This window comes from Drosophila grimshawi, unplaced genomic scaffold (assembly GCF_018153295.1).
Source record: "Drosophila grimshawi isolate 15287-2541.00 unplaced genomic scaffold, ASM1815329v1 contig_848, whole genome shotgun sequence".
Classification (NCBI taxonomy): Eukaryota; Metazoa; Arthropoda; class Insecta; order Diptera; family Drosophilidae; genus Drosophila; species Drosophila grimshawi.
Window position 1 is genome coordinate 5,929,165 of NW_025063692.1, and position 13,398 is coordinate 5,942,562.

The 13,398-nt window shown below is 44.1% G+C and overlaps 1 protein-coding gene across 1 annotated transcript; it reads right to left on the reverse strand.

Annotated features, from left to right (window-relative positions):
* Window positions 1–46: 46 nt before the first annotated feature.
* LOC6566360 (polyhomeotic-proximal chromatin protein) lies at window positions 47–12,963 on the reverse strand. The gene is made up of 11 exons (XM_043215999.1): window positions 12,753–12,963; window positions 8,322–8,421; window positions 8,007–8,186; window positions 7,239–7,925; window positions 7,037–7,166; window positions 5,413–6,315; window positions 4,172–4,733; window positions 2,896–4,093; window positions 2,205–2,832; window positions 1,909–1,937; window positions 47–1,773 (listed from the first exon to the last, which is right to left on the reverse strand). The coding sequence occupies exons 1-11, from the start codon at window positions 12,785–12,787 to the stop codon at window positions 1,030–1,032; spliced, it is 5,196 nt and encodes a 1,731-aa protein (XP_043071934.1). The 5' UTR covers window positions 12,788–12,963; the 3' UTR covers window positions 47–1,029.
* Between the last annotated feature and the right edge of the window lie 435 nt (window positions 12,964–13,398).

Below are 13,398 nucleotides of genomic sequence, written 5' to 3' on the forward strand. Positions count from 1 at the left end.
AGTATTTAATGAAATTGTTGGAATACCTATATAGTAAATAATATTTTTTAGTTTAAATTAGCTTAGTTTTGTGTTTTTTTTTGTTTTAAATCATTATCATACAAGTGGCCTTACAGATTTTAAGCTACATTTAAATTACAAATACAAACTAAGACAGACGAGGAGAGGGGCGGGGCGGGGCGGGGCGGGGCTGGGCGGGTTCTAGGTAGTGGTAATGCATAAATCACGAACTGCGCTATAATCATAAACAAGTACACGACAACTGAGATCCCAAGAGCAAGTATTTAACACGTACTTGATGATTACTAATTAATTCCTAACTTCCATCTACTTCATACTCAAATGTCAATTGCTTCGTGAATTGATTTTAAATCCATGCGAACGTTTAAATGCCAGACAACAAGTAAAAGGTGGTGCCAGACAACAACCTCACACCTGATTTTGACAACTTTGATGAACCTGATGAAAGCCCAAAAAGGAACCGCAGACTGGCTGGAATGGTCTAAGGACAATAATCAGTTATTTGCTGTTAAGCAAAAGAAATCGGAATTGATTGGCATTTGAGGATGAAGCAGATTAAAGTTAAGAATCACGACCAGATTAATTGTTTCGATTGCTTCTGCGAGCATATTCTGCTGATCAATATTATCTTGAGAACCATCCAAGCCAGTCTGCAAGTCTATGTTCTTCTTCATGCTCTTGGGATCACCATTTCTGTGTAATTGGTTATTATTATAGCGCAGTTTCGTGATTTATACGGGGAATGAATGGCAACTTTCAGTTTGCTGCTGCTGCTGCTGCTACTGCTGCTGCTGTGAATCACATTCACTTTGCAACACTGGTGCAACCAGGCTCCGCTACGATGCTGTTGCGCAACACAGGCGAATAGATTGGCGGCGTTATTGAATACGATGGCGACAACATCGCCGGCGAAATTGGGCTGCCAAAGCTGCTGCTGCTGCTGCTGTTGCTCCTGGTTCTACTCCTGCTGCTGCTGCTGCTGCTGCTGCACCTGGGCTTAGTTATGCACTATTGCGTGGCGAGCGCATCCTTGCCAGCATCATTAATTGCCTGCATTGCCGCTGCCGCTGCCACCTCCTTCATCGATTCGACTTTGGCAACGATTTTGAGTGCGGGGCCCAGTTTCATGCCCATTGCATTGACCAAATGATTCTCCTTGAGCAGCAACAATGCCTGCCCATCGATCTCCTGCTGCACAAAGTCATCCACATAGTCCTGGCAGCCGGGCAGCTTTCGTATAAACTCGCTCACCTCATCCACGCTCCAACTACAGATTGAGGGACTGCTGCTTGTTGCTGCAACAGCTGCTGCTGCTGCTGCTGCTGCTGCTGCTGTTGTGGGTGTTGCAACTGTTGCTGCTGGCACTGGAACTGCTGCAACTGCAACTGTTGTTGTTGCCGTTGCTGCTGCTGCTGGTAGCTCAGCGACAAGCATTGCTGTTTGCTCCGCCGCGGCTGCTGCTGCTGCTGCTGCGGCTGCGGCTGCTGCTGCATCCGTTAGCATTTTCTCCTCGGCCAGCGATTCATCCAGTTTGTCAGCCAGCGCCATAGCATCGGCAGCAACCATGCCCACGGCACTGCCGTTGCTATTACCGCCAATTCCTCCACCGACTGCTCCACCACCGTTTTTAGCCAGACGCGCACAGCCCGGCGAGCAATAACGCTTCCGCTTCAGCTTGCTGCGATGCTCCGGTTTGCCACACTGTTCGCACGCAACCATATCCGCTGGCAATGTTGCAATGCCCATCAATGTGTTGCCACCACCACCAGCAGCGGCAGATGCAGTAACAGCAGCAACAGTTGCTGTTGTCGTTGTTGTTGTTCCTGCTGCTGCTGCTGCTGCTGCTGTTGCATGTGTTGCTGTTGCTGCTGTGACGCCAGCTTTGATATCTGATTCCTGCATTGCTTGTTTTTTCTCTGCAAAAAGAAGCAATTAATCGATTAATTTAATTGGTATATTTAATTATTAGCCTGCCATCCTCAACTAATCTAATTAATAATTTACATAATTTAATTATTTAATTAATCGTTGCATGCAACCATTACAATAAACTCTGTAATCTGTAATCTGTAATCTGCTATCAATTCAGAGTCCTCGATTTCAATCATTGACTGTCGACTGACTTTAGTTGACATTAGATAAATAAATAAATAAATAAATTCATAAATTGTTGCTGCACTCACTTGGCGGCTCATCGTTGTTGCCATCCTTGTCCGCATAGCGTTGTCGTGTGACTGGAAATGGTTCGTTCGCCTCCTGGATGATGAACCCATCGATGACATGGGTCAAAACATTTGGCTTAATCATTGCCTTGGGCAGATCTTTGCCATTGCTGTTGCTGCTGCTGTTGTTGTTGTTGCTGCTGCTGTTGTTGTTGTTATTGCTGTTGCTATTGCTGTTGCTGCTACTGTTGGTGGTTGTAATTGTGGTTGTTGCTGTGCTGCTGCTGCTGTTGCTGGTGGTCGTGCAACTGTTGTTGTTGTTGCTGTTGTTGTTGCTGGCACGCAAAGCATTGCTGGCAATGCCATTAATTGCCGCTGTGCTGCTGACAGTGGCAGTGTTGCTGCTGCTGCTGCAATTCTTGTCATCTTTATTGCTGCTGCTGCTGCTGGGCAGCACAACATTGCTTTGCTTGACAACAGCGGCAGCAACTGTTGTTGTTGGCAACTTTGCCTCGCCACCCGCATCACCATTGAGCAGCGTTTCTGTTGTTGAGCTGCTTGCCTCAACGCTCGCTTGCAGCGGTGAATCGATGGGCACCAATGTTGCAACTGTTGCAAGATGTTGCTGTTGTTGCTGCTGCTGCTGCAATTGCTGTTTGTTCGCTTCTGCTACTGCTGCTGCTGCTCCTGCAGCTGCTGCTGCTGCTGCTGTTGCCTTTGTGGGCGTGGCTGGCTGTGAGCTAATGTTATTCGTGTTGCTGTTGCTGTTGCTGAGCGTCACCAGCGCCGTGCTGACAACAGCGGGCGTTGTTGTTACGGCTGCTGCTGCTGCTGGTAATCCAACTGTTGCATTCATCATTGAAGTCATGGCTAATATGGGATTCTGTGTCGGTGTTGTGCTTGGCAACTGTTGCTGTTGATGTTGTTGTTGTTGCTGCTGCTGCTGCTGTTGTTGTTGTTGTTGCTGCTGCTGTTGTTGTTGTTGTTGTGTAGCTGCCGCAATGCTGGCTGAAATGAGTTGTTGCTGCTGTTGTTGATGAGCCTGCTGCTGCTGCTGTTGTAGCTGCTGCGCTTGTTGCTGCAGTGTTGCCACCGTGCTGCTGGTGACTAGTGGTCCGGCGCTTGGATTGCTGATGCTGACAATGCTGCTGCTTGGCAGTGAGTTGCTCGTCTTCGCTGTCGTCTGAAAGACGGCACCAGAGGCAGTCAATGCTGCCTGCAATGCACTCGATGTGGCAATGCCAGCGGGTGTTGTTGTGGAGCTAACTGAGAAGGGGACGCCGCTGAGCTGCAATTGTTGCTGCTGCTGCTGTTGCACCTGTTGTTGTTGTTGTTGTTGTTGCTGCTGCTGCTGTTGTTGTGCCTGTTGCTGCTGCGTTGCCGTTTGTTGCACCACAATTTGTTGTATGATATTTTGTTGCTGCTCGCGTTGCTGCTGCTGTTGCTGTTGCACCTGCTGCAGCTGATGTTGCAGCAGTTGATTGTGCAATTGTTGCTGTTGCTGTTGCGCCTGTTGCTGCTGCTGCTGCACCTGTTGTTGCTGCTGCTGTTGTGCCTGCTGCGAGGCAATAAACGTATTCGGCGCCACTTGCAATATTTGCTGAGCTGTTGCATTTGTCAGCGTCGATTGCTGCTGTGTCTGCTGCTGCTGTTGTACCTGCTGTTGTTGCTGCTGCTGCTGTTGCTGCTGTTGTTGTTGCTGCTGCTGCTGCTGTTGTGCCTGCTGTATTTGCAGATGTATTTGATGCTGCATTATTTGCTGTTGCAACAACTGCTGGTTCTTCATCAGCTGCAACTGCTGCTGATGCTGCTGTTGCTGCTGCTGCTGCTGCTGCTTATCGACGCCCGCCTGCAATGTCTGGCCATTCTGCAGCGTTATGGGTGTGCCCGATGCGCTCATCACGACCATTCTGTAAGGAAAATGCACACATCAATCAAATGCCAACTGCGATTAATGAAAACCACTCGGAAAAGCAGTGAAAACTCACTTGTTGCCGGCCGTGGTGACAACCTGATGCAAATTGGCAGCTGCCTGCTGCTGCTGCTGTTGCTGCTGCTGTTGGACGGCAAGATGTTGACTGAGTGCCGTTGCTGCCACATTGCTGTTCGCCGCCTTAACCGCAGTGGCAACCGTTTGCCCGTTCTCCGTTTTAAGCGTTGGCAATGCTGGCCGCACCGGTTGCTGTTTGTTTCTCATCTTCGCCTTGAGCAGGCTCTGATTCTGTGCGGTCTGCGTCGATACGGAGCTGGCGGGTCGCACTTGTGCCCCATTGTGTGGCAAGATGGGTGCACCGCTGCGCTGCAGCTGTGCGGTCAACTGTTGCTGTTGCAATTGTGCGGTGGCCACTGCCACCGCCTGCTGTTGCTGCTGTGTCGCCAATTGCTGTTGTGCATTCGCCTGTTGCTGCTGCTGCTGCTGTTGTTGCTGCTGTTGCTGCTGCTGCTGCTGTTGCTGCTGCTGCTGTGTCTGCTGCTGTTGCTTGGGCGCCAGTGCGTCCAGTTGAGCGCGTGCCTTCGTCGGTGTCTGCGTCACATTGCACTGAATGATCTCTGCGGAAAACGGAAATTGGGATTAGCTTGTAATTTATATGGATCTATATCTATTTAGATACACAGCTGGACAACAAAATAGGTCTGGCGGCAAGCAGCATTCTTATCATTATTATTACTATTATTATAATTGCGACCAATTAGATCTATTGTGCACCCCTCCATCTGAGTCAATAGCTGGAATCTTTGTTGTCTTTTTTTGAGCTCATTCCATGCCTCTGCCTAACTAGGATGCTGCATCTTTTCCTCTGCTAGGATTGCATTGAGGCATTGAGGATTCTTTCTCGCGGCATGCTTGACTGCATTTCTAGTTCATTAAGTTTGGAATCATTTATCATTCCCGAGAATTCTGTTCCGTTCCACTCCTAATAAACCAATGCAAAGTTTTGGATCAGCTTCAACTTTGATGGAATAATATTTACTGGACATATATTCTTATATGCATACCATACAATTATCGGTTAGTGAAGTTTCCCTGCCTTTTAAACGATTGTTAATTTGTTCCTTGATCCTAGAGCGTACTTTTATCGTTTATCTTCTACTAATACTCCATTAATATTATTTGATAGCTCAGTAAAGCCCTTATTATGAATGAATATATTCAAATCTTAGCAATCTTACTATTCAGTTGTGTGTGATATATAAATAGATATATATATATATAGATATATGCACTTACGATTCTGTTGGGTTTGCAGCGCCTGATGCGTTGTCGGCTGCTGGATGAACATGCCAGATGTGTGATCCGGCGGATTGCGCAATATGATCGGATTCGGCCCGAAGTTGGGCCAGAACCATGGAGCAATCTGCATCTGTTGCGGCTGACCCGCAGCAGCACTCTGCAATGGACTAATTAGCTGGGCCGCCTGAGCAGCACTCACGCCCGGCAGCGTCGATTGTGAGACCTGAACACATTGTTGCGTTGTCGTCTGTTGCTGCTGCTGTTGTTGCTGCTGCTGCTGTTGCTGCTGCTGTTGCTGTTGGGCATTGGCGGCAACCGTTGCATTGGTCGCCGCTTGCACCGTATTCGTTGTCGTTGTCACCTTTTGGACGACCTTCTGTTGCAATTTATTGCCCTGTGCATCTGTTAGATTAACGCCAACGCCAACGCCCACATTAACACCCACTTTGGAGACGGCCAATGCGGCCGCTTGTTGGGCAGCCGTCAACTGTTGCTGCTGTGTCAGCTGCTGTTGCTGCTGCTGTGACAATTGCTGCTGTTGCTGTTGCGTCAGCTGCTGCTGTTGTTGCTGCTGCTGCTGCTGTTGCTGCTGCTGTTGCTGCTGTTGCGCTGCCGCCGCCATCGATTGCAAGAGATTCTGTTGCTGCGGCGAATGCGAAATCACATTCACCGGCGATATGAGCAGCGTTTGCGGCGACTGACTCGATGGTATCGCATAGGTGCTGCTCGCAAAGCCCGCCTGTCCCCCAATCATCTGCTTGGCATTCTGTGTGGTTGTCGTTATCATCTGGGGTCCACTGTTCTGGAAATGCTTGCTGGCGGCAATCACCTGTATCGGCTGCTGTCCCAGACCGGCATTCAGCAGATTCCCAGACACAATCATTTGGGGATAGAGGAAGCCTGTGTGATGTGTGATTGATTGATTAATTGATTGATTGATTAATTGATTGATTGATTTATGGATCAATAACGTTAAGACTGGCACTATTGATTGACTGATTGATTGATGAATCAATAACGTGAAGACTGAGTTAGTTTGCAGCTTATTACAATTGATTGGCCGAATAACTGAGTGATGGATCAATAACGTTAACACTAGTTCAGTTAGTGATTCGAGTTGAGATTAATTGTGAAAAGAGTTTATTACTATTGATTGATTGATTGATAAATCACGTTAAGACTGGCACAGTTTGTGATTCGAGTTTTGATTGATTGCGTGACTGATTGATGGATCAAGAACGTTAAGACTGTTTCAGTTTGTGTTTCAAGTTTATTGATTGATTGATTGATAGATCAACATATTTATAGTATATTACTATTGATTGATTGATTGATTGATAGATCAATAACGTTAAAGCTATTTCAGTTTGTGATTCGAGCTTCGATTGATTGTGAAGAGTTTATTACTATTGATTGCTTGATTGATTGATTGATTGATTGATCAATAACATTAAAACAGATTCAGTTTGTAATTCGAGTTTCGATTGATTGTGAAAATTGAATTGGTGTTTTGATTTCAAGAGTTTCTAGCCTATCGTCTATCGTGGAATATTATTTATAGATATTTATAGATTTATCTATAGTTAGCTATTATCTGTAATTGGCAATTATCTATGCATACCTGCTGGTGGCTGCATCAGTTGCACGGTGCGTCCGTTTGCCCAATCTGCTGGTACGCCGCTGGCAGTCAATTGCATTGGTGACATTGTGCTGATTGCTGTCGTGTGTTGTTGTTGTGTTGAGTGCTGCTGCTGTTGCTGTTGTTGCTGTTGCTGTTGCTGCTGTTGTTGCTGCTGCTGTTGCTGCAGTGCATTTTGTTGCGCATTCGCTGGACTGGCGGCAGCAACAGCAACAGCCCCACTTGTATCACCCGCCGTCAGCTGTTGCAGCTGCAACTGTTGCAATTGTGTCGTCTGTGTTGCATCTAATAAATTGATTGCATGTTTTAGCTCATTGTTAATGCTAGTTGTGGTATTGTTGTTGTTGTTGTTGTTGTTGTATATTTGATTGTTACCGCTGTTATTGGGATTGGTGTTGGCGCCAGTGTTGGGATTGTTGCTGTGCCCGCCGCTGTTGCTGTTGTTGGCATTTGGGAACTCCTGTTTAACCTGTATCGCTGCATACGGATTGCTCGCATAGAACTGCTGCAATTGTTCCGGTGAGATTTGCAGTGGCACCGCCGCAGCGGATGCCACCTGTTGGGCGGGGCTCTGTGATTTCTCCAGTGTGCCACTGACAGCAACTGTTGCTGCTGCTGCTGCTGCTGTTGCTGCTGCTGTTGCTGCTGCCGCTGCTGCTGTTGCACGTGAGGTGGGCGTGCTCGAACGTGAGCGGGAACGTGACACGCTGCGTGAACGTGCCGCGTTGTTGTTGCAACTGTTACTGTTGGGTGTTGTAGTTGTTGTTGTTGCTGCTGCTGTGCGTCGTGCTGTTGGAGGCGTGTGTGCACCAACTGTTGTTGTTGTTGTTGCAGTTGTTGTTGCTGCTATTGCTGTTGCTGGCACGTTTTTGTTCAATTGCGTATTATTGTTATTATTATTATTGTTGTTATTAATATTATTATTATTATTATTATTATTATTATTATTAGTATTGTTGTTGTTGTTGTTGGTGGGCGTGGCGGGATTTACGCCCGGATGCGGCGGACTCGCAAAATCGTATTTCTCGTCAAAAGTGATGCCCGCCTTTTGTGCCAATGTCTCCAAGCACTTTAAAGGCCGCTCAACGCTTTGTTGCTGCTGCTGCTGCTGCTGTTTGTGTTGCTGTTGTAGCTGTTGCTGTTGCAACTGCTGCTGCTGCTGCTGCTGTTGTGCTGCTGGCTGCAACTTGTCGCTGCTGTTGCTGCTGGTGCTGCGTATATTCGAGTTGTCCTTCAAGGGTAGCGCAGTTGTTGTTGTTGTTGTCACAGTTGTTGTCACAGTTGTTGCTGCTGTTGTCAAAGTGCTGATTGTTGTTGCTGCTGCTGTTGTCGTTGTTGTTGCTGTTGTATCGCTTTCAATGTCCGCTCTGCATTGGTAGGAAAGAGAAGGCAGACAGTGAGCCAAAATAGTTGCTTGAATTGAAATCACAAAAACAAAAAACCAAATAAACACCCAACACACACTTGGAGCGCTTGCGTCGGCCTGCGGCATGCAGCATTTTGGAATTTGCAAAACAAAAAATTAAATAAAAGCGCAGTCAAAACGAGAGAGAAACAAAAAAAAGAGTAAAACTAAATAGAATTGCAATAAAAGAACGCAAAAAAGAAATGCAAGGCAAACTTTTTGGCAAACAGATTGGCAGCTCTGCTCAATGGCATGCAAAACAGCAATAGCATAAGCTCAGACTAAGCTGAAAGCTCTACAAACATACACATAGTGGGGGAGAGAAAGAGAAATAGATAGGTAGGGGGAGAGAATTACGGGCAGAGATAGAGTAAATGCAGCGAGACTTCATGCCAAGATCATTCATTCATTCATACACATTTCGTAGTTCAGTTATTTGTTATTTGTTTTTCTCTATTGTGAAAATTGAAAAAACAATTATATCAAAAGACAAATTTAGTAAAATACAAATATTTACATTGCAAAGAAATATTTAAAAATGCAATAATAATTTCTATAGACAAATTAAGTTAAATAATATGTTTAGAAAACTATATCAATAGACAAATTTAGTAAAATAAAATTATTTTAATAGAAAAGAAATTTTTAATTACATAATAATAATATCCATAGACAAATTTAGTAGAGTTTTTTTTTACAGATTTATAAAGTTATTTGGCGGCCAATTGCAACTCAGCGACTCTTAATTGACCCACATAATAACAAATATGTGCTACATATAATTTCACACACACACACACATATGCACTTGTATGAGTAACTAACGGTAACAGCGAAAGAGGTCATTTCAAAGGAGAACAAGGAGAGCCATGCAGCAGCAAAAAGTCCCATATATACAAAACATACACATAGATGGTTTTATATGTATGCACATACATCAATGCACATAGTTCACCTATTAATGTCAAACAGTAAACAACAGTAAACACCATGCGTTGCAGCAGCTGGAGTTGTGAGCATAAATTGAGAGATGCAGTTAGCCAGCATGCGTGGGAGCGTAAGAGCAGCTCCGCATCTACGCAGGCAACCAGAGAGGGAGAGCAAGTGCGAGTGTGTGTGCACGAAAGGGACGCATGCATATTTGCAGTTATTAAAATGCAACAGCAAAGTAAGCATGCCAAAAAGAGAGACAGAGAGCTTAAAGCACAAATAACAGTTATAAGTAAGTTCATATAAAGAGTCTATTAGATGTTTACAAATGGAAGAATGAATTGTTATAAAGATAAATGTGAAATTTGATCATTTCTGGATGCATATCGATGTTGCCAATACCTTAAGGCATATCTATAATTTAATTTAAGCTAAGACTGAAAAAAAGAAACAACAAATTCTGACCCTTAAGGCATATATATAAAAAAATAAGTAATGGGAACCACATACCAAATAGCCGAGTCGGGGCATACCCTGTTTTATAATATTTGGAAGACATAAAGCTGATTGTTAAATGTTTTGCAATTCAAATTTCTCTTTTCGAGTGGATTAAAATGAAAGCTACGATATTAATCGATTTCGAATAGTCAACGTTTAATACACAAGAATATAGAATTTGTACATAGCACATGAAATTAGTTATGTCTGACCTTTCATACCCACTCTAGGCATTTTCAATGGCTACAGGATATGAGATCAGAGGGAAACTACAAGCGAAACGAGACGGCGGCTATTGGAAACGGCCCAGCATTAGGGTTACCCCTGGTAACAAACGCTACAGAGCAGAGGGTGGTGCATGGTGGGTGGGTGGTTTGTTTGGTTTGTGTGTGGGTGTGTGAGTGTGTATGTGTGTGTGGAGTTCAACTCAATTGCAGAGAACAGTGGGCGGCTTTTTATTTTTTTTTTTGCATGGCATTGCACGAAATCTGTCAGGGGTGTCTCATGGCATGATTGCCTACGACAGGGTTGCAGCTGGGTATGCAAAGGTCGCACGCCCCTCCCCCCACCATCACCTCTGAAGCACCAAGCCAACGGCAAAGAGCAATCGAAAGCTGCTGCTGCTGCAAAAAAAAAAATGATGAACAGGGAGAAAAAAAACTGAGTGGTGACTAGACATGTTGCCAGACCCAGGAAGGGAGCAGTAGCAGCATCCTTTTCAACGTCAAACAGCAAAAGAAAACCTTGCAGCTCAAGACTGGTTTGTGGTGCTTGTGTGTGTGTGTGTGTGTGTGTATGTGTGGGCAAAGGAGAAAAAGAGAGAGAGCATGAGTGTTGACTGTTTTTTTTGTATGCCGACCTGCGGGATGCCGCATCAGTGCCATTAACAATCAAAAAAGAAGAAGAACAAGAACAAGAACAAGAACAACAACAAGACTGCCACACAGCGAACATTAATTTTATATTCGCTTCTAACCGAATTGAGTTGCAAGCAGCAAGATTGATAACAATGCCAACACGCAAACAAAACGCGCATGCGCCGAAACGAGCTAGCAAAAGAAAGAGTGAGTGAGTGAGAGAATGACTGTGCATGTGTGTGTGTTTGTAGTGTGTGCGAGCGAGATAGTGCTAGGGAGAGCGCGCGCAGCTAGTATACCAAGGGGAGAGAGAGAGAGAGAGCGCAAGAAAAACAGCAACAAGGCAAACGAACATGAAATTCAAATTTGTTTGCAAGAAACATGCGTGCAAAATTTTCTTTTTGGTGGTTGTTTTTGGGGCATTAAACCTGCACGGGCTTCTTTTTTTTTGGGGCAGGAGAATGAATCGAAAATAGATGGCTACATATTGATTATACGAACGGGTTTTATTTCTGCATGCCAGCCACAACACAGCCAACAACAACAACAACTCACACACAACACATGCTCATGCGAATACAAAACAATTGAGAGTGAGCGCTATTGTGTCGCCCTTGTCGGTCTCGTTGCCGAATGCCCAAAGTGTGAACGAGTCAGCAATGTTTGGTCAAATGACGAGCGCAGCTCAATCACACAACACACACACTACACACAAATGCATGAGAGCGCAAGCATGTAAAAATAGAGTTGCCAACCAACTATTAAATAAATGCATACATTTTACCAGTCATTAATATAATAAAGAGGCTTAAACATGATCTGCACAAGAGCATAGAAATGTGCTTATTTAAATAATAGTATGTGCATATACATGCACACATGTAATTTGCATATAAAATACATGGTAGCAATGTGCAGTGTTGAAATGCATTCTGACAATATATTTGCTAATTAAAGAACAGATGGCAACACTATGCATCCGCCTCGAATTTTGTTTACTTCGAATTGTATTTGGGATCCCACGCGCGCGCTATTGAGAGAGCAAGCGAACGAGCGAGAGAGCAGCGTGCGCTGCTCTCTCACTTGCTATTGCTGCTTCTTCTTAGCTTCTGCTCTTGGTACGCTGCTCCCGCTGCTGGTGCTAAATGTCGCTTGCAGTTTCGGTTTCCAAGCAAAAAAAAAAACAAAACAAAAAACATATTACTTTTGGCTTAGAACTTTTGCTTTTCAATACTGCGAAAAGTAAAAGAAAAATCAACCACCAAAAAAAAAGAATACAGACACACACATATGGTATGCATTGCGAAATTTCGCTGTTGTCCGAGTATGTGTGTTTTTCGAGAGTCTCGACTGCAGTGTTGCAAAGCAGATGGGGAACAAAACTCGTTTGGGACTTGTGAATTTTGCGCTCGCTATGTGCATGAGAAGCAGAGAAGAGCATTTTAAGTACAAGTACGATTATGATGCGACGTCAAACAAGAGGATATATATATATATAAATATAAGCATGCTTTCGAATTTGTGCACATTTGTCATAATTCGGCAGTGTTGACAAACGTAGCATAATTGAAGTTCGCGCCAAAGTTAAATGCTGCAATAAACTATAAAATATGATAGAAGAGCGAAATAAGAAAAATGCGTATATGTGTGTGTGTTGAGAATATTTCCAATGCCAACGATGGTCACACTTGCAGCGAACCTGAGACGCGGTTTCCTATGTAATAATAACAAATATATAAATAGCAAAAGAGTGCACACACACACCGAGTGAGAGTGAACGAGAGAAAAGAGAGCAAAAAAAGGAAATAAAGTATTTTTTTTTGTAATAAGCAATAATAAACGCGAGTGCATTGACACACATATACATGTTGTAAGTGTGCGTACATATGCATGCATACAGACACACACACGCACACACACACGCGCACATACATTGTATATACAAATGCGATATTAAAAACTAAAACAAAACTAATAACGAAAAATGAAAAACGAAAAAAAATAATACCTTTTTTGCATAAACTTCAATGCACGACGATCCATTATTCAAAATAAAAACAATTTGTATAATAAATTAATAGTATGCATGCGACGACGTCAGCGGCGGCGACGGCGACGACGACGACGACGACGGCAGCGATGTTCTCTTGCTTTTTGCTATTACTTTTACGGCGACGGCGACGTTGACTGCGACTGCGCTGCTACTGCGGCTGCTGCTGCTGTTTTGACTGCTGTTTGTTTTTATTGTTGTTGGCAGCATATTGCTGCTGCTGCGTTTTTTTTTTTTTTTTTTTTTTTGTAATTTAGTTTAAGTTTTGTTTGTTTTTCATGTTGTACATTTAATAAGATACACACACCACAATATATCTATATTTATATATATACAAACAGGCAAAATAACGTAAAACACAACAAACAACACAAGAAACCATACATAAAATGTACACAACAACAACAACGGAAAAAAAGTGTCTCGCCGAGCGTCAGCCTCAGTGTCAGTGTCGTTGTATGCGTGCGTGAGTGTGTATATGTGTGTGCGTGCGTGTTTATGTGTGTGTGTGTATGTGTATTTGTGTGTGTGTGTCTGTGTGAGACTGCGACTGAGGCGTGTAAATTGAGCGTTTCGTGCAGGAGAGCAATAATTAGTACATACT